The following is a 22,854-nucleotide window of genomic DNA, read 5'->3' on the forward strand; positions in this document are numbered from 1 at the left end:
TCAGCATCGTGGATGCTCCAGAGTAAATCCACCCGCAGCTCCAGTGCAGCAACGCCATCTGTCAGGTGCTGCAGGCGGATGCACTTCCCGCACACATAGTCGTCAGGGGCACCGGAAGCGTCCCTGACTTCCCACATAGCATAGGAGGAGCATAACACATGTCCGAGCTCTCCTGCCATGACTTAACCCTTAGATTAACTTAATTTGACAACAACAATGCTAAAAGTTTACTTACTGATAGAGAAAAGAAAAAGAAAAAACTATTCACTAATCACCAGCCAATCACTTACCCTCTTGACTGTGACGTCACCCTTCGATTTCTTTCTACTTCTTTTTTGCTTCCCTGCTGCAGCTGCACCAGCTGGGCCTCTTGTAGGCCTCACCACCTGCCGCTCCGCCTCCCGACTCCCCGCTGGTCCTCCTCACAATTTGCTTTCCCACCCATCTTTGTATCATCAGCAAACTTGGCTATGTTACACTCGGTCTCTTCATCCAAATCATTGATATAGATTGTAAATAGTTGAGGCCCCAGCACCGATCCCTGCAGCACCCCACTAGTTACCATTTGCCAACCGGAAAATGACCCATTTATCCTGACTCTGTTTTCTGTTAGTTAGCCAATCCTCTATCCATGCTAATATATTACCCCCAACCCTACCATGTGTGGTACTGCAGTGGTTCTCAAACTTTGTTTGGTTGAAAGTCCCTTTTCAGTCAATTAGTGATCATAGCTCCCCCATCTAACTTATACTATATAATACTCATCACATCCCACGCACCCCCTGTAACTCAACACATATTTTCTATATAATCAAGCGTTATACTATTCAACATATAGATTTATTATTCTTTTTGTTTTACTTATATCCTGCATCATTCCCTGTATTCTGACCTCTGCATATAAATTTCCCTCTACACTGTCCCATCAAACATTCCCAGGGCAGGTACAGCACGGGTTAGATACAGAGTAAAGCTCCCTCTACACTGTCCCATCAAACACTCCCTGGGCAGGTACAGCACGGGTTAGATACAGAGTAAAGCTCCCTTTACATTGTCCCATCAAATGCTCCCAGGGCAGGTACAGCACAGGTTAGATACAGAGTAAAGCTCCCTCTACACTGTCCCATCAAACACTCCCAGGGCAGGTACAGCACGGGTTAGATACAGAGTAAAGCTCCCTCTACACTGTCCTATCCAGCACTCCCAGGGCAGGTACAAGACGAGTTAGATAGAGAGGGGCAGTACTGAGGGAGCGCTGCATTGTTGGGGGTCTGTACTTCTCTGCACCCTCTCTAGTGCCTCTATATCCTTTTTATAATATGGTGATCAGAACTGTTCGCAGTACTCTAAGTGTGGTCTAACCAAGGTTCGATTCAGGTTTAGCATAACTTCCCGACTTTTTAATTCTATCTCTCTAGAAATAAACCCGAGTGCTTGGTTTGCTTTTTATGGCCTTGTTAACCTGTGTCACAACTTTTAGTGTTGTGTGTACTTGTACTCCGAGATCCCTTTGTTCTTCTACCCCACTTAGACTCGTACCCTCCCAGTAATAGGTGACCTCCCTAATCTTCCTACCAAAATGTAATACCTCCCATTTATTTGTGTTGGACTCCATTTACCAATTATATGTCCATTCTACAAGTTTATTAATGTCCTCCTATAAGTTGTTGCAGTCCGCCTCAGTATATTTTTCTTTAAAATGGGACAAGAAATGAATGTAATTTTAAGACTGGAAAAGTAAGTAAAGAGGCTTCCGTGACACCGTGAACTGGAAACTCCGAGATTCATAGAATCCTAGGGCCTGAGTTTGGAGACAGCTAAGTTCTGCCCAAGTACCATCCAAAGTTCTGCTAAGATTTTACATAAGAACATAAAAAATAGGAGCACGAGTAGGCCATAGGGCCCCTCGAGCCTGTTCCACCATTTAATACGATCATGGCTGATCTGATCATGGACTCAGGTCCACTTCCCTGCCCACTCCCCATAACCCCTTAATCGCTTATCGGTTAAGGAGCTGTCTATTTCTGTCTCAAATCCATTCAATGTCCCAGCTTCCACAGCTCTCTGAGGCAGCGAATTCCACAGATTTATAACCCTCTGAGAGAAGAAATTTTTCCTCATCTCAGTTTTAAATGGGTGGACCCTTATTCTAAGATCGTGCCCTCTAGTTCTAGTCTCCCCCATCAGTGGAAACATCCTCTCTGCATCCACCTTGTCAAGCCCTCTCATAATCGTATCCGTTTCGATAAGATCACCTCTCATTCTTCTGAATTCCAACATAACTCACATATTAAGGAAGGAGGCGGTGTCCTGGAAGGTTATTTTTCTGGAAGCCCTAGTAGGATGGTGCTGTGTGTAGAGAGCCCTAGTACGATGGTGCTGTATGTAGAGAGCCCTAGTACAATGGTGCTGTGAGTAGGGAGCCCTAGTACGATGGTGCTGTGAGTAGGGAGCCCTAGTACAATGGTGCTGTGAGTAGGGAGCCTGAGTACAATTGTGCTGTGAGTAGAGAGCCCTAGTACAATGGTGCTGTGAGTAGGGAGCCTGAGTACAATGGTGCTGTGAGTAGAGAGCCCTAGTACAATGGTGCTGTGAGTAGGGAGCCTGAGTACAATGGTGCTGTGAGTAGAGAGCCCTAGTACAATGGTACTGTCAGTAGAGAGCCCTAGTACAATGGTGCTGTGAGTAGAGAGCCCTAGTACGATGGTGCTGTGAGTAGAGAGCCCTACTACAATGGTGCTGTGAGTAGGGAGCCCTAGTACGATGGTGCTGTGAGTAGAGAGCCCTCGTACGATGGTGCTGTGAGTAGAGAGCCCTAGTACAATGGTGCTGTGAGTAGAGAGCCCAAGTACGATGGTGCTGTGAGTAGGGAGCCCTAGTATGATGGTGCTGTGAGTAGAGAGCCCTAGTAGGATGGTGCTGTGAGTAGGGAGCCCTAGTACGATGGTGCTGTGAGTAGAGAGCCCTAGTACAATGGTACTGTCAGTAGAGAGCCCTAGTACAATGGTGCTGTGAGTAGAGAGCCCTAGTACGATGGTGCTGTGAGTAGAGAGCCCTACTACAATGGTGCTGTGAGCAGGGAGCCTGAGTACAATGGTGCTGTGAGGAGAGAGCCCTAGTACAATGGTGCTGTGAGTAGGGAGCTCTAGTACAATGGTGCTGTGAGTAGAGAGCCCAAGTACGATGGTGCTGTGAGTAGGGAGCCCTAGTATGATGGTGCTGTGAGTAGAGAGCCCTAGTAGGATGGTGCTGTGAGTAGGGAGCCCTAGTACGATGGTGCTGTGAGTAGAGAGCCCTAGTACAATGGTGCTGTGAGTAGGGAGCCCTAGTACAATGGTGCTGTGAGTAGAGAGCCCTCGTACGATGGTGCTGTGAGTAGAGAGCCCTCGTACAATGGTGCTGTCAGTAGAGAGCCCTAGTACGATGGTGCTGTGAGCAGGGAGCCTGAGTACAATGGTGCTGTGAGGAGAGAGCCCTAGTACAATGGTGCTGTGAGTAGGGAGCTCTAGTACAATGGTGCTGTGAGGAGAGAGCCCTAGTACGATGGTGCTGTGAGTCGGGAGCCCTAGTACAATGGTGCTGTGAGTAGAGAGCCCGAGTAGGATGGTGCTGTGAGTAGGGAGCCCGAGTACGATGGTGCTATCAGTTGAGAGCCCTAGTACAATGGTGCTGTGAGTATCGAGCCTTAGTACCATGGTGCTGTGAGTAGGGAGCCCTAGTACGATGGTGCTGTGAGTAGGGAGCCCTAGTACGATGGTGCTGTGAGTAGCGAGCCCTAGTACAATGGTGCTGTGAGTAGGGAGCCCTAGTACGATGGTGCTGTCAGTAGAGAGCCCTATTACAATGGTGCTGTCAGTAGAGAGCCCTAGTACAATGGTGCTGTCAGTAGAGAGCCCTAGTACAATGGTGCTGTGAGTAGGGAGCCCAAGTACGATGGTGCTGTGAGTAGGGAGCCCGAGTACAATGGTGCTGTGAGTAGGGAGCCCTAGTACAATGGTGCTGTGAGTAGGGAGCCCTAGTACGATGGTGCTGTGAGTAGAGAGCCCTAGTACAATGGTGCTGTGAGTAGGGAGCCCTAGTACAATGGTGCTGTGAGTAGGGAGCCCTAGTACGATGGTGCTGTGAGTAGGGAGCCCTAGTACGATGGTGCTGTGAGTAGGGAGCCCTAGTACGATGGTGCTGTGAGTAGGGAGCCCTAGTACGATGGTGCTGTGAGTAGAGAGCCCTACTACAATGGTGCTGTGAGTAGGGAGCCCAAGTACGATGGTGCTGTGAGTAGGGAGCCCTAGTACAATGGTGCTGTGAGTAGGGAGCCCTAGTACGATGGTGCTGTGAGTAGGGAGCCCTAGTACGATGGTGCTGTGAGGAGAGAGCCCTAGTACGATGGTGCTGTGAGTAGGGAGCCCTACTACAATGGTGCTGTGAGTAGGGAGCCCTAGTACGATGGTGCTGTGAGTAGGGAGCCCTAGTACGATGGTGCTGTGAGTAGGGAGCCCTAGTACAATGGTGCTGTGAGTAGGGAGCCCTAGTACAATGGTGCTGTGAGTAGGGAGCCCTAGTACGATGGTGCTGTGAGTAGGGAGCCCTAGTACGATGGTGCTGTGAGTAGGGAGCCCTAGTACGATGGTGCTGTGAGTAGGGGGCCCTAGTACGATGGTGCTGTGAGTAGGGAGCCCTAGTACGATGGTGCTGTGAGTAGGGAGCCCTACTACAATGGTGCTGTGAGTAGGGAGCCCTAGTACGATGGTGCTGTGAGTAGGGAGCCCTAGTACGATGGTGCTGTGAGTAGGGAGCCCTAGTACGATGGTGCTGTGAGTAGGGAGCCCTAGTGCAATGGTGCTGTCAGTAGAGAGCCCTAGTACGATGGTGCTGTGAGTAGTGAGCCCTAGTACGATGGTGCTGTCAGTAATCATGTGGAAGAAAGGAATAAATACAATACTTAAAAGCAGATGCTAAGGGAAACACTGACCTCAACATCGGTCTCCATATTACTGTTGTTGATTCCACATGCGTTCCGGTAAGAGTGCAACATCTCAGTCCAACCTTCGTCGGTGCATTGCCGGCTCACATTCCCTGTGGTAGGAGTAACACCATTAGAACTGTGGGTAATAACGTCTGACTGTTCTCCGCCACAGTGAACAGGAACCCGTATGTTGGGGGTAAGACATTAGTAGGTGCATAGCTTTAAGAAGAGAATGATGGGAAAAGATGTCAAGAAAGCTAAATTTAAGACACAAGACAGATTAAAAGAATGCCTGAGGCAAGGGATGGACCTACAGGCAAATAAGAACGTAAGAAATAGGAGCAGGAGTAGGCCATACGGCTCCTCGAGCCTGCTCCACTATTTAATGCGATCATGGCTGATCCGATCATGGACGCAGGCCCACTTCCCCGCCCGCTCCCCATAACCCCTTATTCCCTTATCGGTAAAGAAACTGTCTATTTCTGAATTAAATGTATTCAATGTCCCAGCTTCCACAACTCTCTGAGGCAGCGAATTCCACAGATTTACAACCCTCAGAGAAGAAATTTCTCCTCATCTTTGTTTTAAATGGGCGGCCCCTTATTCTAAGATTATGCCCCCTAGTTCTGGTCTTCCCCATCAGTGGAAACATCTTCTCTGCATCCACCTTGTCAAGCCCCCTCATAATCTTATACGTTTCGATAAGATCACCTCTCATTTTTCTGAATTCCAATGAGTAGAGGCCCAAGCTATTCAACCTTTCCTCATGTCAACCCCCTCACCTCCAGAATCAACCTAGTGAACCTCCTCTGAACTGCCTCTAAAGCAAGTATATTCTTTCGTAAATATGGAAACCAAAACTGCACGCAGTATTCCAGGTGTGGCTTCACTAATACCCTGTATAGCTGTAGATTCCATTGGTCTTCCTGATCACTTGCTGTACCTGCATACTATCCTTTTGTGTTTCATGCACAAGTACCCCCAGGTCCCGCTGTTCTGCAGCACTTTACAATTTTTCTCCATTTAAATAATAACTTGCTCTTTGATTTTTTTCTGCCAAAGTGCATAACCTCACCAACATTATACTCCATCTGCCAAACTTTTGCCCACTCACTTAGCCTGTCTATGTCCTTTTACAGGTTTTGTGTGTCCTCCTCACACATTGTTTTTCCTCCCATCTTTGTATCGCCAGCAAACTTGGCTATGTTACACTCTTCTTCAAAGTCGTTAATATAGATTGTAAATAGTTGGGGTCCCAGCACTGATCACTGCCAACCCGAGAATGAACCATTTATCCCGACTCTCTGTTCTCTGTTAGTTAGACAATCCTCTATCCATGTTAATATATTACCCCCAACCCCGTGAACTTTTATCTTGTGCAGTAACCTTTTATGTGGCACCTTGTCAAATGCCTTCTGGAGGTCCAAATACACCACATCCACTGGTTCCCCTTTATCCACCCTGTCGTTACATCCTCAAAGAATTCCAGAAAATTAGCTGCTAAACGCAATACAATTAAATAAACGAGGCAGTTAGGAAAAGCTTGACAGCAGGGACATGCACAGGCAGGGAGATCAGATAACACAACTCCTGATCAGAATGGGAGGGATACTTTCATTGTGCAGGGAAATCAACCAATATACTCCTGATTATAGAGCACACGGACCATCAAAACCATCGTGAGATTAACTTAGTCATGATTTGTCTGCACACAAACACAATGTAAGCCCTATATAACTGGGAACAGAATTGTATTTGATTGAGAAGGTGGGGAGAGACATTCAGACCTCTCCCGGGCATATGCTTGAGAAATAAAGACCTGATGTGAATTAAGACCGACCCGACTCGACTATTAGAAGAAGCAGAGGTGGTCACGGTTGAAAAGCAACTGAGACAGCGCGGGCACATTTCACCCGGACAAGGTCCAGTCTCTGAAGTGGTAGACGGTGTAGTCGACAGGATTTCCAAGCTGACGACCTGAGCGGATAGATCATTGGGGGTAAGTAGTCATTTTTGAATACTTATTTGAGCTTAAATGAGTGCTTGTTAGGTTCGGACACACTACGGAAATATAGGACAAGAGTGGTCGGGAAAGGCAGTCACTCAGGCAGTAAGTGGATGCAAAAAGGCACCGGGCACGGTTGAGTTAAACCGGCAAAATGGCCGAAAAGGGTAAAGGTAAGGGGTCGAAAGTCTATCCAAGACCTTAAGAAAAGAGTATGAGAAGACCCAGACTAAAATGGAGAAGTTAGGGTGGGATCTGGACTGGATACCATCCCAACATAGAGCATTTTGGGATCAGCTAAAGAAAGGTAGTATCAAGGGTGATGCCGTAAAAATAATCTCGTGCCAGTGTTGTGAATATACCGCCAAGGGGAGCAGCCACTGAACAAATCACTAAGCCCAGTTAGAAACACAGTTACAGTAGAAAGACCAGCAGTTACAGGAGGTTAAGGTGCAGAAAGACCAATAGTTATATTTTAAGCGAATCCTTCCTAATAGCTGCAACAGCAGTTTTAGAAATTTGAAAGCTGCCATTAAGGTGGTGCAGGGAAAGGTGAAACAAGGTGGGCAGAAGGACCCTGCGGAATCCAAAAGTAAGTTCAAAGCATTTGTGTTTACTGTTGTAAGACGATTGTTTAAAAGACAGAAAAAGTAGAGAAGCATTTCTAGGATTCTAATGTGAACTCAACACTTAAGCTTCTAACTTTAGTGCCGAGAAGAATAAAACATAGAATTTGCTACTATGGATGTTTGAATAGTCATAGTATGTATTGTGTGTGGTGTTTCAGTGTGAATGGTAAAATTAAAAACATGTGGCTGGTTATTTGTCTTGGTGCATCTGTAGCTTTTTCCAACTGGCACTGGTTAGGTTACAATATTGATTTGAATTAATTTGGAGTTATTGAGGTTAATTAACCTTTAAAACCAGATTTTTTATTATGGCCATGGTGAAATTCTGGTTGGGTTAAATTGTATGAAAAGTCTCTAGTTCTGGACATGAGGCAAATACATATATTGGTATTTTAAAAATAAAATTTCGGACCAATTTCGAGAATGTGTGACCCGGGGAGAAAAAGGGAAGGTGTGCTATTATGCATAGAGTACAGAATGATTGCAATGAATGCTTTTAGTATGCGTGGTGTTGCTTTACAGATTGTTGCTGCCATTTTTATGTGTTTGTTGAACTTTTAAAATGTGAGCAAAAAGGAAGGTAATTCTCTGCACAAGACTTCAGAAAGCAACACCTTTTTGCAGAGTTGAATGTAAATAGTTTGAGCATTTTAAACATTTTAAGAAAGTTTTGAGTTTTTGAATTTGAGTAGCTGTTTCCCTCAGGAACAGAAAAGGGATCAGATTTGAAGAATTAACCCATTGGGCGGGCAGGAAAGCCACAATGGAGTTTCTGTTTTTTTCTTCTAAGCAGGAGTGCTGATGGTGCAAGATTACCAAGAGAGGTTGTTTAATATGGAAGTGACCTCAAGGAAATCGGTGCGGTCTTGGCCTGCAAGACCATCAGCAGGCCGGGGCCATTAGAGGGAGCAGCGTGCGGCGGCATACCACTGCAGGGAGCAGCACGTAGTGCTGCAGGAGGGTGACGGCTGACTGCAGTGGGGTCAGGTACAGCAGGAGTGGCGAGGTCAGGGCGAAGGAGCGGCGAGAGAATGTAGAGGGGTGTGATTGGGCCCAGGAGAGGCGAGAGTTTGGGGCCCAAAAGAGCCGAGGGCCCAGGGGCAGCACGGGCCAGCCCACACTGCGATATGTGTGCGTACTAGGTCTGTGCAGCAGAGCAGGTCTCCAGTCGTCTTGGGTAATCCTTGCCACTGGACCAAGACCTAGCTCTGTCAAGCCTGTGTGGTGACTGGTGTGCAACGGCCACCCCATATTAAAAAAAATCCACGCACAGGCATCTTCCACCCTTCAGGATGTAGTTCGGGATCTGGAATATCAGGTCCTTCATTGAAACACCTGTGAACTCATTCCTTTTCAGCGTGGAAGCAAGTCATCCTCGTTTCGAGGGACTGCCTATGATGATGATGATGACTTCAAGGTGTTACCAAACTTGAACTTTTGCTGGAACAAAGGAGAAAAGCTCCAGGAATGTTCAAGAGTTTGAACTTCTCAACTGCAATGATGGATCTCAAATGTCACAGCATGATGACAAAATTGAACTTAAGACATTTAAAAAAAAGTGCTTGGAATGAATGATTTGGAGTCATGTGTCATTGTTCACGACACTTGACAGGGATGATAAAGAACTTCCATCCAAACGCAGTGCAGATAGATAGCTTTTCTTTTGTTAAATCACAAAGGCTGGACATAGCTTATTGTGAAATTAAAACTGACAGCTAAATTGATATGAGTTGCTGCTCAAGCACTCGGGAATGGAAATTTATCATAAATTTAAGGGGATAATTCAATCTTATTTTTTCAATCTATGTGGTTCCATTTAAACTGTGTTTAAAAGGATGTTTTTTGGGGGGGGTGGGGGGAGTCTGTTGTGTTCTTACAGACTGGACTGCTCTCTGGAAGGACAATATTTTAAGAAGGTTCGTTAAGAGCTTATACGGTAATGCAAGCACATTGCAACAGGGCTCATAATATCATCTTCATCATCATCATAGGCAGTCTCTCAGAATCGAGGAAGTCTTGCTTCCACTCTTAAAATGAATCCTTAGGTGGCTGAACAGTCCAATACAGGAACCACAGTCTGTCACAGGTGGGACAGATAGTCTTTGAGGGAAATTTCAAGATGGGTGGGTGGGACAGGTTTGCCGCACGCTCTTTCCGCGGCCTGCGCTTGATTTCTGCATGCTCTCGGTGCCCTCCTGGATGCACTTCCTCCACTTAGGGCGGTCTTTGGCCAGAAACATGGAAGGGTAATGAATGGGAAATTTCCTAAAACATTTCTCATAGGTGATTGTGGGTGAATTTCAGTTAAAGTTGAGACCTCCAGGAGAATGGAGTGAATGTCATGTCATACTGTGGTCACTGCCTACTTCAGATGCTGCTTATATGGGCCACATGAAAATGCTACGATTTCTCTGGTCTCTTCAGCAGCTTTCTGTCTAGGCCACAGATTTTTGGTTTCATTAGACTAGGCTGTCTCTGTCTATCCACTATTATACAATGTCACTGATACTCCTCTTTGTGTCGAGAACTCTGTGCAGTAATGCATTTTGGAAACTGTTTAAAAAAAAAAGGTTCAATAGCCACTTAAAGGTCATCAGTGGGAGGAAGAACCCGGTTTATTTCTCGGGTTGAATTTGACTTATCCGGATCAGGGACCTAAATGCAGGGATGTGGGCGAACAATGGTCCCTCAAACACTCTTTCTAATTCATCCCCTTCAGGAACTCGAGCAGGAATTATGTGGGAATGAATCCCTGAGTTACATAAAGCACATGGGCAGGCTTCATGAAAGGGTTTTTAAATGTGGTTATCAATTTAAATTATACTGACAGTCGGGACAGTGTAAGTGAGAGTCATTGATAGAAAGGTGTTTCTCGGAGATGTTTGTGCCTGTGCCTGTACTGAACAATGAGGAAAGTATATATTACAGCCTGGCCAGGAGCCTAAACGTTGGGACCAAGCAGGGAGAGATGAGAAGACGACCTCCTGTCATTTGATCAGATAACTGAAAAGCCGAGGAATGGCTGGTATCTGGTGTCAAGTGCGGCATGATTTTGGGATACCGGGTAAGTGTCACCCGATATCAGCAAGTGTGGTTGAGGTGGCACGCGGGCCTGAGTTACTGGCCGGAGACCCTATCCCTACCCCCCCCCCCCGGCCCCCCCCCCGTCCCAGGGCCCCTCCCCCCCCGGGCCCGCGCCCACAGGGAGCGCCCGGCACCCAAAGTGGCGGCAGGTCAGGTCGCCTGGACATTGTTATTGTTGCCGGGCCCTGAATACATCACTTGCCCCTAGGCCCAGGAGCGGCGAGATCGGGGCGAAAGAGCAGCGAGAGACTGTGGAAGGATGTGATCGGGACCCAGGAGAGGCGTGAGTTCGGGACCGGGGGCTCAGGGTCAGCACGGCCAGCCTACACTGTGATATATATGCGCACTAGGTCCATGCAGCAGTCATCTTGGTTAACCTTTGCCACTAGCTCTATCAAGCCCGTGTGGTGGCTGGTGTGCAACGGCCACCACACATTAAAAAAATCCACGCACAGGCATCTTCCACCCTTCAGGATGTAGCTCAGGACCTGGAATTTTAGGTCCTTCATTGCAACACTTATGAACTCATCCTTTTTCGGCGTGGAAGCAAGTCATCCTCGTTTCGAGGGACCACCTATGATGATGATGAAGTGTGCCGACGTGAGATGTTGCGCATGCAGAAATGCATGGTGAAGGTTCACTGAAGAACGGGTCTCAGGAATGCTCAACTATTCGACTACAGCACAACAGGAAATGGGTTAATGTGGCTCGGTGGAGTGATACACCCTTTTTTCAAGGCACTGATATAAATACTCTCGAGCGAAACTGATCTTTCAATGAAAGTATAGAGTTAAAGGTACTGATGGCCATCAGAGGGACTGAAATTAAAGGTGGAAGGAAGTGCAGGCCCAGACCGTCAATCAGGGCATTGAAGAGGATCATGAGGCCTCTGATAAAGCTGCACGAAATGACATATGGAAATTGGGTGGTGGAACAGACCAGGGAAAACGTAGCCCAGATACAGAAGGAACCCTTGTGGATCAGTGATGAGCAACTGGCCAATTTGTCTCGTCGGGGAAAGGTAATCCCAGGGTGCCAACTCAGGGGAATAGTCCGGGTATACCCTACATTAACTGAATGTAAAATGAGCGGCGGGTAAGTGTTAGGGTTGATATTGGCTATACCAGTAATTGTACCAGAATCGCTACCTTGGAAAATATGAGGTTCAAAATATAGGGATTATTCGGGATGAGACTCATATAATGTACCACAGTGGAATATGCAGACAGTCTGATAGGGATGATTTGCCCCCATAAAATAAGTTTCGAGCCAAGGGCAGCATGCGGATTTAATGTAACGGAGAGAGAAATAAATTGTACCATGGAAGCAATTGGGGCCCACCTCTCGCACATTCGGGCCGCACGTGGACAAGGGAGAATACTGTGTGACCACAAAGCAGGAAACCTTTGAGTACGCAGATTGGATGTGTAAGGTCCCTAGCCCAACGTTCTGTTTTACCCCAGAAATACCAGTGAGGATTGGACAAGAGCTGATCGATATCCACAAGCGGCAATCCATATCGATCCACGCATCAGAAGAAGTCGAAGGAGAACTCTCTCAATACATTAGCAGTTTCGGGTAGAGAATACTCCCTCGACCAGAAGAATTGGTTGAATTGTGAAGGAAAGTCATGGACGCTCAGAAGGTGTTTTACAACAACGGAACGAGGACATCGGTGCATCAAGACCACAACGTGGTGGGCTGACTTATGGGACTGGGGCCTGAACGTGCAGATTCATCCGTGGATAAGAATAATATCTCACGTGTTAGTGGTAATTCAGGTGTTGGTTGTGGTGTATCTCCTTTTATATAAAATGTATATTTCAGAAACAGCAAAAGGCTTGACAACTGGAAAAGGCAATTGCCCTGGGAACCAAGACAATAACCCAAGGGAAGGAGACAGGAGCCCTAGAGAAAATCTCATTGGTATAGAGACAGTGTGTTCGCCACATGTAAATAGTTGGGAGAGGATAGAGTTAACAGTAATCAGCCCGTAAGAGTAATGGAGTTAGATGTATGGCACTGGATAGGCCCGACTGATCACCGTGGTCCGAAAGGAAAATACAAGGGAATTTTGGCATCATGTGTAAAACACGGATTTGCCATGCCTAAAAAAGGGGGCTTGTTGGGGTAAGAAATTAATGGGTGCATAGCTTTAAGAAGAGAATGATGGGAAAAGATGTCAAGTAAGCTAAATGTAAGACACAAAGGCAGATTAAAAGAATGCCTTAGGCAAAAGCGACAGGTCCACAGGTACAGCCAGAGAAAGTCCTGTGGAGAGATCTTCACTGATTGTGTAGAGAAACTCGCTGCTAAACGCATTGCAATTAAATAAACAAGGCAGCTAGGAAAAAGATTGTGGAGTGATCTTCACTGATTGTATAGAGATCATCATCATAGGCTGTCCCTCGGAATCGAGGAAGACTTGCTTTCACTCTTAGCATGAGTTCTTAGGTGGCTGAACAGTCCAATATGAAAACCACAGTCTCTGTCAAAGGTGGGATAGACAGTGGTTGAAGGAAAGGGTGGGTGGGACAGGTTTGCCACACGCTCTTTCCGCTGCCTGTGCTTGTTTTCTGCATGCTCTCGGCGACGAGATTCGAGGAGCTCAACGCCCTCCTGGATACTGAAGTTGCATGATCGGCCATGATCATATTAAATGGTGGTGCAGGTTCGAAAGGCCGAATGGCCTGCTCCTGCACCTATTTTCTATGTTTCTATGCACTTCCTCCACTTAGGGCGGTCTTTGGCCAGGGACTCCCAGGTGTCAGTGGGGATGCTGCACTTTATCAGGGAGGTTTTGAGGGTGGTCTTTGTAATGTTTCCACTGCCCACCTTTGGCTCGTTTGCTGTGGACGAGTTCCGAGTAGAGCGCTTGCTTTGGGAGTCTCGTGTCTGGCATGCGGACAATGTGGCCTGCCCAGCTGATCAAGTGTGGTCAGTGCTTCAATGCTGGGGATGTTGGCCTGGACTAGGACGCTAATGTTGGTGCGTCTGTCCTCCCAGGGGATTTGTAGGATCTTGCAGAGACATCGTTGGTTGTAGAGAAACTAGCTGCTAAATGCAATACAATTAAATAAACGAGGCAGTTAGGAAAAGCTTGGCAGCAGGGACATGCACAGACAGGGAGATTAGATAACACAGCTCGTGATCAGAATGGGAGGAAGACTTTCATTGTGCAGGGAAACCAGCTAATAGACCCCTGGTTACAGGGCCCATGGACCATCAAAACCATTGTGAGATTAACTTAAAGACATTGGCCCAGAAATTACGGCCGGAGGCTTCCCGCAGGCAATTGCCTCTGACCTGAAACATTTCTACGAAAGTACCTGATGGTCCTGGAGGAGCATGAGATTCCGTTGGGAGGCCGTCCCTTCCCGTGCTGCGAAGCGCGCTCCCGTCCTCCAGGTTCCCACGGCGAAGGTGCAGTCACGTGTGACTGCTCAGCCAATCAGGTGCAGTATTCCACAGCCTTCCCATTAATAGCAACGGGAACTCCGTATCTCCCAGTTCTCATTGCTACTAATGGGAAAAAAAAACACACTAAACACATGTAATAAAAATAAAAACACACCTCACATCATTAAAATTAATTGAAATTAAAGTTAATAAATATCTGAGAAATTTTTTTTCCCAAGTTTTTGGAAAGTTTTTTTAATTATGGTTAAAAATAAATGTAACGTAGTGGGCAGAGTTTAAAAAAATAATAAGTGCTTTTTTAATTTAATTTAATTTTCTTTTTATATGTTTTTAAACTCTTACACCTGTAAAAGTAGGCTATGCTTTTATCAGGCACAAGAGTTTTGAGGACATTTGTCGGGCAAGATATGGGTAAATCCCGTAATATTGCCCATGCAACTGTCCTCGCTCCCGATATGTGTGAGATCTGTCGAGCTCCAGCTTGACAGATCGGAAAAGCCGGTTTTCAGTGCATGCACATTGTGTGCTGAAAACCGGCTTTTTCAATGCCTTCCCGGGTCCGTAGAAACTCCGTATGGACCCGGGGAGGCTGGAATTTCAGGGCCATGATGTGTATGTACACGAAACCTCCCGGAACAAATACAATGTAAGCCCTATATAACTGGGAGCAGAATTGTACTTGATTGAGAAGCTGGGAAGAGACATCTAGACCCATCCCGGACAAGGGGTCTGGTCTCTGAAGTGTTACCTCAACACCATATCATTCAGAGCAAGAGAGATGAACCAACCAGCTAACGTGAGCTACCCTGGACTGAGGACTAAATATAACGGCATTTTGCTATTTCCAGTTGCACAGTTGACCTGGCAGCCAACCCCACACCCTAATAAGTTATAAATCCAATGGCCTCCATTGGGGAAGGATGGGGAAGGTGTGAAACATTGGCTGAGAGCCAGTCATCTTCAAGAGATGCAGTAAATCAGCATAATCCTTGGATCAGGACGATCTAGAAGCCGAGAGCAGTTATTCGGAAGGGCTCCTACATTATCAAGATGCAGAATGGAGCGAGTGAGCCCACTCCAAGTGGAGTCTGAAGCATTCAGAGTGGAAGCGGGAACATGGTCGAGGAACACTTGTGAGCGTTTTCAGCTGAAGCCTGGAGTAACAAGGGGGAATCCTCGAACACGTGTTCGCAATGGGCTGAAAAGGTTCTCCGTCTCACTGAGCCAACAGTCAAGTCAGTCACAAAGATAAAAAGCAAAATCCCGTAGATGCTGTAAATGTGAAACAGAGCAGAGAATGCTGGAGACACTGAGTGGGTCAGGCAGCCTCTGTGAGGGAGGGAGGCAGGGTTACCGCTGCAGGTCCATGACCCTTCATCAGAATGATGATCACCCGACCTTCCTCGCTCCACACATGCTGAGTGTTTGCAGCATTCTCTGTTTTTATTTGCTCTCCTGTGTTACCTTCTGGAGAAGCCGAGGTCAAGGGCCACGGCCCAGGCTGCAAGGATGACCAGAGAACACAAGGGGATCATCGTGCGGATAAGGCTGGCCCCAAACCTGAGCATTAAAAGCCTGAGGGAGATGAGGAGTTTTGAAGTTCAGGGAAAGAATGAGTTAAATCAGAAGCCTGGACAAGGCCCTTGATTCCAGCACAGTGAGGTACAGGGAGGAGGAAGAGCATTTAATAACATTAACCTGGCTGTGTTAGTGATAGATTAAATTCATCGATTAGTCATGTTAATAACTGGAATGTTACTCCCTTGGTGATCTTAAGGTCACAGAAACTTTCGCGGGGAGTAAGCTCTCATTTAGATTATTATCTGAATTGTGACAGATTAGGAAAAGGGGAGGTGCAACGAGACCTGGGTGTCATGGTACATCAGTCATTGAAGGTTGGCATGCAGGTACAGCAGGCGGTTAAGAAAGCAAATGGCATGTTGGCCTTCATAGCGAGGGGATTTGAGTGCAGGGGCAGGGAGGTGTTACTACAGTTGTACAGGGCCTTGGTGAGGCCACACCTGGAGTATTGTGTATAGTTTTGGTCTCCTAACTTGAGGAAGGACATTCTTGCTATTGAGGGAGTGCAGCGAAGGTTCACCAGACTGATTCCCGGGATGGCGGGACTGACATATCAAGAAAGACTGGATCAACTGGGCATGTATTCACTGGAGTTCAGAAGAATGAGAGGGGATCTCATAGAAACGTTTAAAATTCTGATGGGTTTAGACAGGTTAGATGCAGGAAGAATGTTCCCAATGTTGGGGAAGTCCAGAACCAGGGGTCACAGTCTAAGGATAAGGAGTAAGCCATTTAGGACCGAGATGAGGAGAAACTTCTTCACCCAGAGAGTGGTGAACCTGTGGAATTCTCTACCATAGAAAGTTGTTGAGGCCAATTCACTAAATATATTCAAAAAGGAGTTAGATGTAGTCCTTACTACTAGGGGGATCAAGGGGTATGGTGAGAAAGCAGGAATGGGGTACTGAAGTTGCATGTTCAGCCATGAACTCATTCAATGGCGGTGCAGGCTAGAAGGGCCGAATGGCCTACTCCTGCATCAATTTTCTATGTTTCTATTTATGCATCAGGTTCAATCACCTTTGACCTTTGTGAGATTAGCCATGACTCAGTGGGTAGCTTCGAGTCAGAAAATTAAAGGTTCAAATCCCACTCCAGAGACTTGATCAGAAAATCTAGGCTGACACTGCAGGGCAGAATTTAATCCTTGGCAAACATTTATTCCTCTATAGATACTAACATTGTAAAACAACAGATAATCTGGTCATCATCACACTGCTGTTTGCGGGAGCTTGCTGTGTGCAAATAGGCTGTCGTGTTTCCCCACATTACAACAATGACTACACTCCAAAAGTACTGTATTGGCTGTAAAGCGCTTTTGGATGTAGGCGCTATATAAATGCAAGTCTGTCCTTCTTTCTGTACTGTGACTTCACAAACTTCAAAAACCCTGACCACGAATCGGACCCTGACCGTAAACCGGACCCTGACTGTAAACCCCTGGCCATAAACCCTGACCCTGGCCATTAAACCGCTGGCCATAAAGCCCTGACCCTGACCATAAACCCCTGGCCATAAACCCTGGCCATAAACCCTGACCCTGGCCATTAAACCCCTGGCCATAAACCCTTGACCATAAACCCTGCCCCCTGGCCATAAACCACTGGCCATAAACCCCTGGCCATAAACCCTGACCCCTGACCATAAACCCATGGCCATAAAACCCTGACCATAAACACTGACCCCTGACCATAAACCACTGGCCATAAACCCCTGACCATAAACCCCTGACAATAAACCGTGACCCCTGACCATAAACACTTGACCATAAACCCCTGACCACAAAACCTCTGACCATAAACCCTGATCCCTGGCCATAAACCCTTGGCCATAAACCCCTGACCATAAACCCCTGGCCATAAAACCCTGACCATAAACCCTGACCCCTGGCCATAAACCCGTGGCCATAAACCCCTGACCATAAACCCTGACCCCTGAACATAAACCCCTGAACATAAATCCTGACCACTGGCCATAAACCCCTGGCCATAAACCCCTGGCCATAAGCCCTGACCACTGGCCATAAACCCCTGACCATAAACACTGACCCCTGACTATAAAACCCTGACCATAAACCCCTGACCATAAACCCCAGACTATAAACCCTGACCCCTGACCATAAACCCCTGACCATAAACCCCTGACCCCTGGCCATAAACCCCTGACCATAAACCCCTGACCATAAACCCTGACCCCTGGCCATAAACCCCTGACCATAAACTCCTGACCCCTGGCCATAAACCTCTGACTATAAACCCTGACCCCTGGCCATAGACCCCTGACCATAAACCCTGACCCCTGGCCATAAACCACTGACCATAAAACCCCTGACCATAAACCCCTGAGCATAAACCCTGACCCCTGGCCATAAACCACTGACCATAAACCCTGACGCCTGGCCATAAACCCCTGACCATAAACCCTGACACCTGGCCATAAACCCCTGACCATAAACCCTGACCCCTGGCCATAAACCTCTGGCCATAAACACCTGCCCATAAACCCCTGACCATAAACCTTGACCCTTGGCCATAAACCACTGACCATAAACCCCTGACCATAAACACCTGACTATAAACCCTGACCCCTGGCCATAGACCCCTGACCATAATCCCTGACCCCTGGCCATAAACCACTGACCATAAAACCCCTGACCATAAACCCCTGACAATAAACCGTGACCCCTGACCATAAACACTTGACCATAAACCCCTGACCACAAAACCTCTGACCATAAACCCTGATCCCTGGCCATAAACCCTTGGCCATAAACCCCTGACCATAAACCCCTGGCCATAAAACCCTGACCATAAACCCTGACCCCTGGCCATAAACCCCTGGCCATAAACCCCTGGCCATAAACCCCTGACCATAAACCCTGACCCCTGAACATAAACCCCTGAACATAAATCCTGACCCCTGGCCATAAACCCCTGGCTATAAATCCCTGACCATAAACCCTGACCACTGGCCATAAACCCCTGACCATAAACACTGACCCCTGACTATAAAACCCTGACCATAAACCCCTGACCATAAACCCCAGACTATAAACCCTGACCCCTGACCATAAACCCCTGACCATAAACCCCTGACCATAAACCCCTGACCCCTGGCCATAAACCCCTGACCATAAACCCTGACCCCTGGCCATAAACCCCTGACCATAAACCCCTGACCCCTGGCCATAAACCTCTGACTATAAACCCTGACCCCTGGCCATAGATTCCTGACCATAAACCCTGACCCCTGGCCATAAACCACTGACCATAAAACCCCTGACCATAAACCCCTGACCATAAACCCTGACCCCTGGCCATAAACCACTGACCATAAACCCTGACGCCTGGCCATAAACCCCTGACCATAAACCCTGACACCTGGCCATAAACCCCTGACCATAAACCCTGACCCCTGGCCATAAACCCCTGGCCATAAACCCCTGGCCATAAACCCCTGACCATAAACCCCTGACCATAAACTCTGACCTCTGGCCATAAACCTCTGGCCATAAACACCTGCCCATAAACCCCTGACCATAAACCTTGACCCCTGGCCATAAACCACTGACCATAAACCCCTGACCATAAACACCTGACTATAAACCCTGACCCCTGGCCATAGACCCCTGACCATAATCCCTGACCCCTGGCCATAAACCACTGACCATAAAACCCCTGACCATAAACCCCTGGCCATAAACCACTGACCATAAACCCTGACGCATGGCCATAAACCCCTGACCATATACCCTGACACATGGCCATAAACCCCTGACCATAAACCGTGACCCCTGGCCATAAAGCTCTGACCATAAACCCCTGACCCCTGACCATAAACCCCTGACCATAAACCCTGACCCCTGGCCATAAACCCTGACCATAAACACCTGACCCCTGGCCATAAACCCCTGACCATAAAGCCCTGACCCCTGACCATAAACCTCTGGCCATCAAGCCCTGACCCCTGCCCATATACCCCTGACCATAAACCCCTGACCCCTGGCCATAAACCCCTGACCATAAACCCCTGACTATAAACCCTGGCCATAGACCCCTGACCATAAACCCCTGACCATAAACTCTGACCTCTGGCCATAAACCTCTGGCCATAAACCTCTGGCCATAAACACCTGCCCATAAACCCCTGACCATAAACCCCTGACCCCTGGCCATAAACCCCTGACCATAAACCCCTGACTATAAACCCTGACCCCTGGCCATAGATCCCTGACCATAAACCCTGACCCCTGGCCATAAACCCCTGACCATAAACCCCTGACCATAAACCCTGACCCCTGGCCATAAACCACTGACCATAAACCCTGACGCCTGGCCATAAACCCCTGACCATAAACCCTGACACCTGGCCATAAACCCCTGACCATAAACCCTGACCCCTGGCCATAAACCCCTGGCCATAAACCCCTGGCTATAAACCCCTGGCCATAAACCCCTGGCCATAAACTCTTGGCCATAAACTCCTGGCCATAAACTCCTGGCCATAAACCACTGACAATAAACCCCTGACCATAAACTCCTGGCCATAGAACCCTGACCATAAACTCCTGACCATAAACCCCTGACCATAAACCCTGACACCTAGCCATAAACCCCTGACCATAAACCCTGACCCCTGGCCATAAACCCCTGACCATAAACTCCTGACCATAAACTCCTGACCATAAACTCCTGGCCATAGAACCCTGACCATAAACCTCTGACCATAAACCCTGACCCCTGGCCATAAACCCCTGACCATAAACCCCTGAACCCTGACCATAAACCCCTGGCCATAAACCCCTGGCCATAAACCCCTGACCCCTGACCATAAACCCCTGACCATAAACCCCTGACCCCTGGCCATAAACCTCTAGCCATAAACCCCTGGCCATAATCCCTGACCCCTGGCCATATACCCTGACCCCTGTCCATAAACCCCTGGCCATAAACCCCTGACCATAAACCCCTGACCCCTGACCATAAACCCCTGACCATAAACCATGACCCATGGTCATAAACCCCTGGCCATAAACCCCTGACCATAAACCCCTGACCATAATCCCCTGACCCCTGGCCATAAATTCCTGACCATAAACCCTGACCCATGGCCATAAACCCCTGGCCATAAACCCTGACCCCTGGCCATAAACCCCTGACCCTGACCCCTGACCATAAACCCCTGACCCCTGGCCATTGACCCCTGGCCATAGACCCCTGGCCATAAACCCCTGGCCATAAACCCCTGGCCATAAACCCTGACCCCTGGCTATAAACCCCTGGCCATAAACCCCTGGCCATAAACCTTGACCCCTGGCCATAAACCCCTGACCATAACCCCCTGGCCATAAACCCTGACCCCTGGCCATAAACCCCTGGCCATAAACCCCTGGCCATAAACCTTGACCCCTGGCCATAAACCCCTGACCATAACCCTCTGGCCATAACCCCCTGGCCATAAACCCATGACTATAAACCCTGACCTCAGGCCATAAACCCCTGGCCATAAACCTTGACCCCTGGCCATAAACCCCTGACCATAACCCCCTGGCCATAACACCCTGGCCATAACCCCCTGGCCATAAACCCCTGACCATAACTCCCTGGCCATAACCCCCTGGCCATAAACCCATGACTATAAACCCTGACCTCAGGCCATAAACCCCTGACCATAAACCAGACCCTGGCCATAAACCAGTCGCAACCTCTGTGAAGGATGACAATGGACAATGCAATTTAGTTCAATTATTCGAGTTCCGATGTTTCATTGTGCCCTTAAAAAGCTTTATGTCTTATTAAATGTGTGGAGATCAGCAGTGAAGTATTGAAAGCAATCAAATGGAGGAGTGGGTCATGCAGTGGGATCGAATGCCATGCTTTCACTCCTGCAACCAGTGACCTAATACAGCTCAGACCGACACAATATCTATCTGCTACCTCTGTGGGCTGTAACGGTGGCAGGTAAAATAATCTGGGCATCCTCGACTCAGGCCCCAGGAGGTCAGGGCCCATGGTACAACATGTCCCACAATGTACAAACTAACACCAAGACCACAATCTGATGGCGAGGCTTGCAATGGTGAACAGAAACATTCTCTGGAAATTGGAAAGGTTTAGGTGAGCATACACTGTTGATGGAATGTAGAGGGAGTAAATCTCCGTTTCTAGCCTCCAATTGTTTGATTCTGACAGTGGCCGACCCAAGGGGAAAAAATCTTCCAATCCCAGCATGTCAACTTGGTAACCACTGTCATTCCCTAAAAATTGAGCTTTCCCTGGGGGTTAATTTTCCTTGGAATTTTGAGAAGTTGTTTGCAATGGACCCCTCGGTAAGGGCAGTTAAGCACACAGGACAACACTGATATCACTCTGTAAACCTTGTATAATCTTTAATATGAAAGTTCAATAATGGACCATCAGCCATCAGCAATAATCTTTAATCTTTTGTTTACAATCCATGAGATAAGGGGCTGACTTATGAGGAAAGATTGGGTAGGTTGGGCCTCTACTCATTGGAATTCAGAAGAATGAGAGGTGATCTTATCGAAACATATAAGATTATGAGGGGGCTTGACAGGGTGGATGCAGCGAGGATGTGTCCACTGATGGGGGAGACTAGAACTAGGGGGCATGATCTTAGAATAAGGGGCCGCCCATTTAAAACTGAGATGAGGAGAAATTTCTTCTCTCAGAGTGTTGTAAATCTGTGGAATTCACTGTCTGAGAGCTGTGGAAGCTGGGACATTGAATAAAGTTAAGACAGAGATAGACAGTTTCTTAAACGATAAGGGGATAAGGGGTTATGGGGAGCGGGCAGGGAAGTGGAGCTGAGTCCATGATCAGATCAGCCATGATTGTTTTAAATGGCGGAGCAGACTCGAGGGACTGTATGGCCTACTCCTGTTCCTATTTCTTATGTTCTAATGTTCTTATGAGCCTGTATTACTAATCACAGGAGAATATTTATTATTCTGCGTGTAATGAAAGTGTAAACCTGCTTAGAAACTGTTTTCAGGAGTGCTGAGCAAGAGTTTGCAGAATGAGGTCAGTTCACCTGATTCACAACCTGTGGGACTTTCCAACCGAGGGATAAAGGGAACATTCTCTGATTGCTTGGATGTGACAAGTGGTGTTCAGACTTTGCACCATATTTATTAATGACTTGGACGGAGG

The 22,854-nt window shown here is 47.6% G+C and overlaps 1 protein-coding gene across 1 annotated transcript in view; it reads right to left on the reverse strand.

Annotated features, from left to right (window-relative positions):
• Nucleotides 1-22,854, reverse strand: part of LOC139233529 (vasoactive intestinal polypeptide receptor-like) — a 98,282-nt gene that overhangs the window by 47,832 nt on the left and 27,596 nt on the right. Inside the window, exon 6 of the mRNA XM_070863928.1 lies at nucleotides 4,970-5,073. Within this exon, the coding sequence (XP_070720029.1) occupies nucleotides 4,970-5,073 (104 nt within the window). The remainder of the gene's footprint in view (nucleotides 1-4,969; nucleotides 5,074-22,854) is intronic.

This window comes from Pristiophorus japonicus, chromosome 21 (genome assembly GCF_044704955.1).
Source record: "Pristiophorus japonicus isolate sPriJap1 chromosome 21, sPriJap1.hap1, whole genome shotgun sequence".
NCBI lineage: Eukaryota > Metazoa > Chordata > Chondrichthyes > Pristiophoridae > Pristiophorus > Pristiophorus japonicus.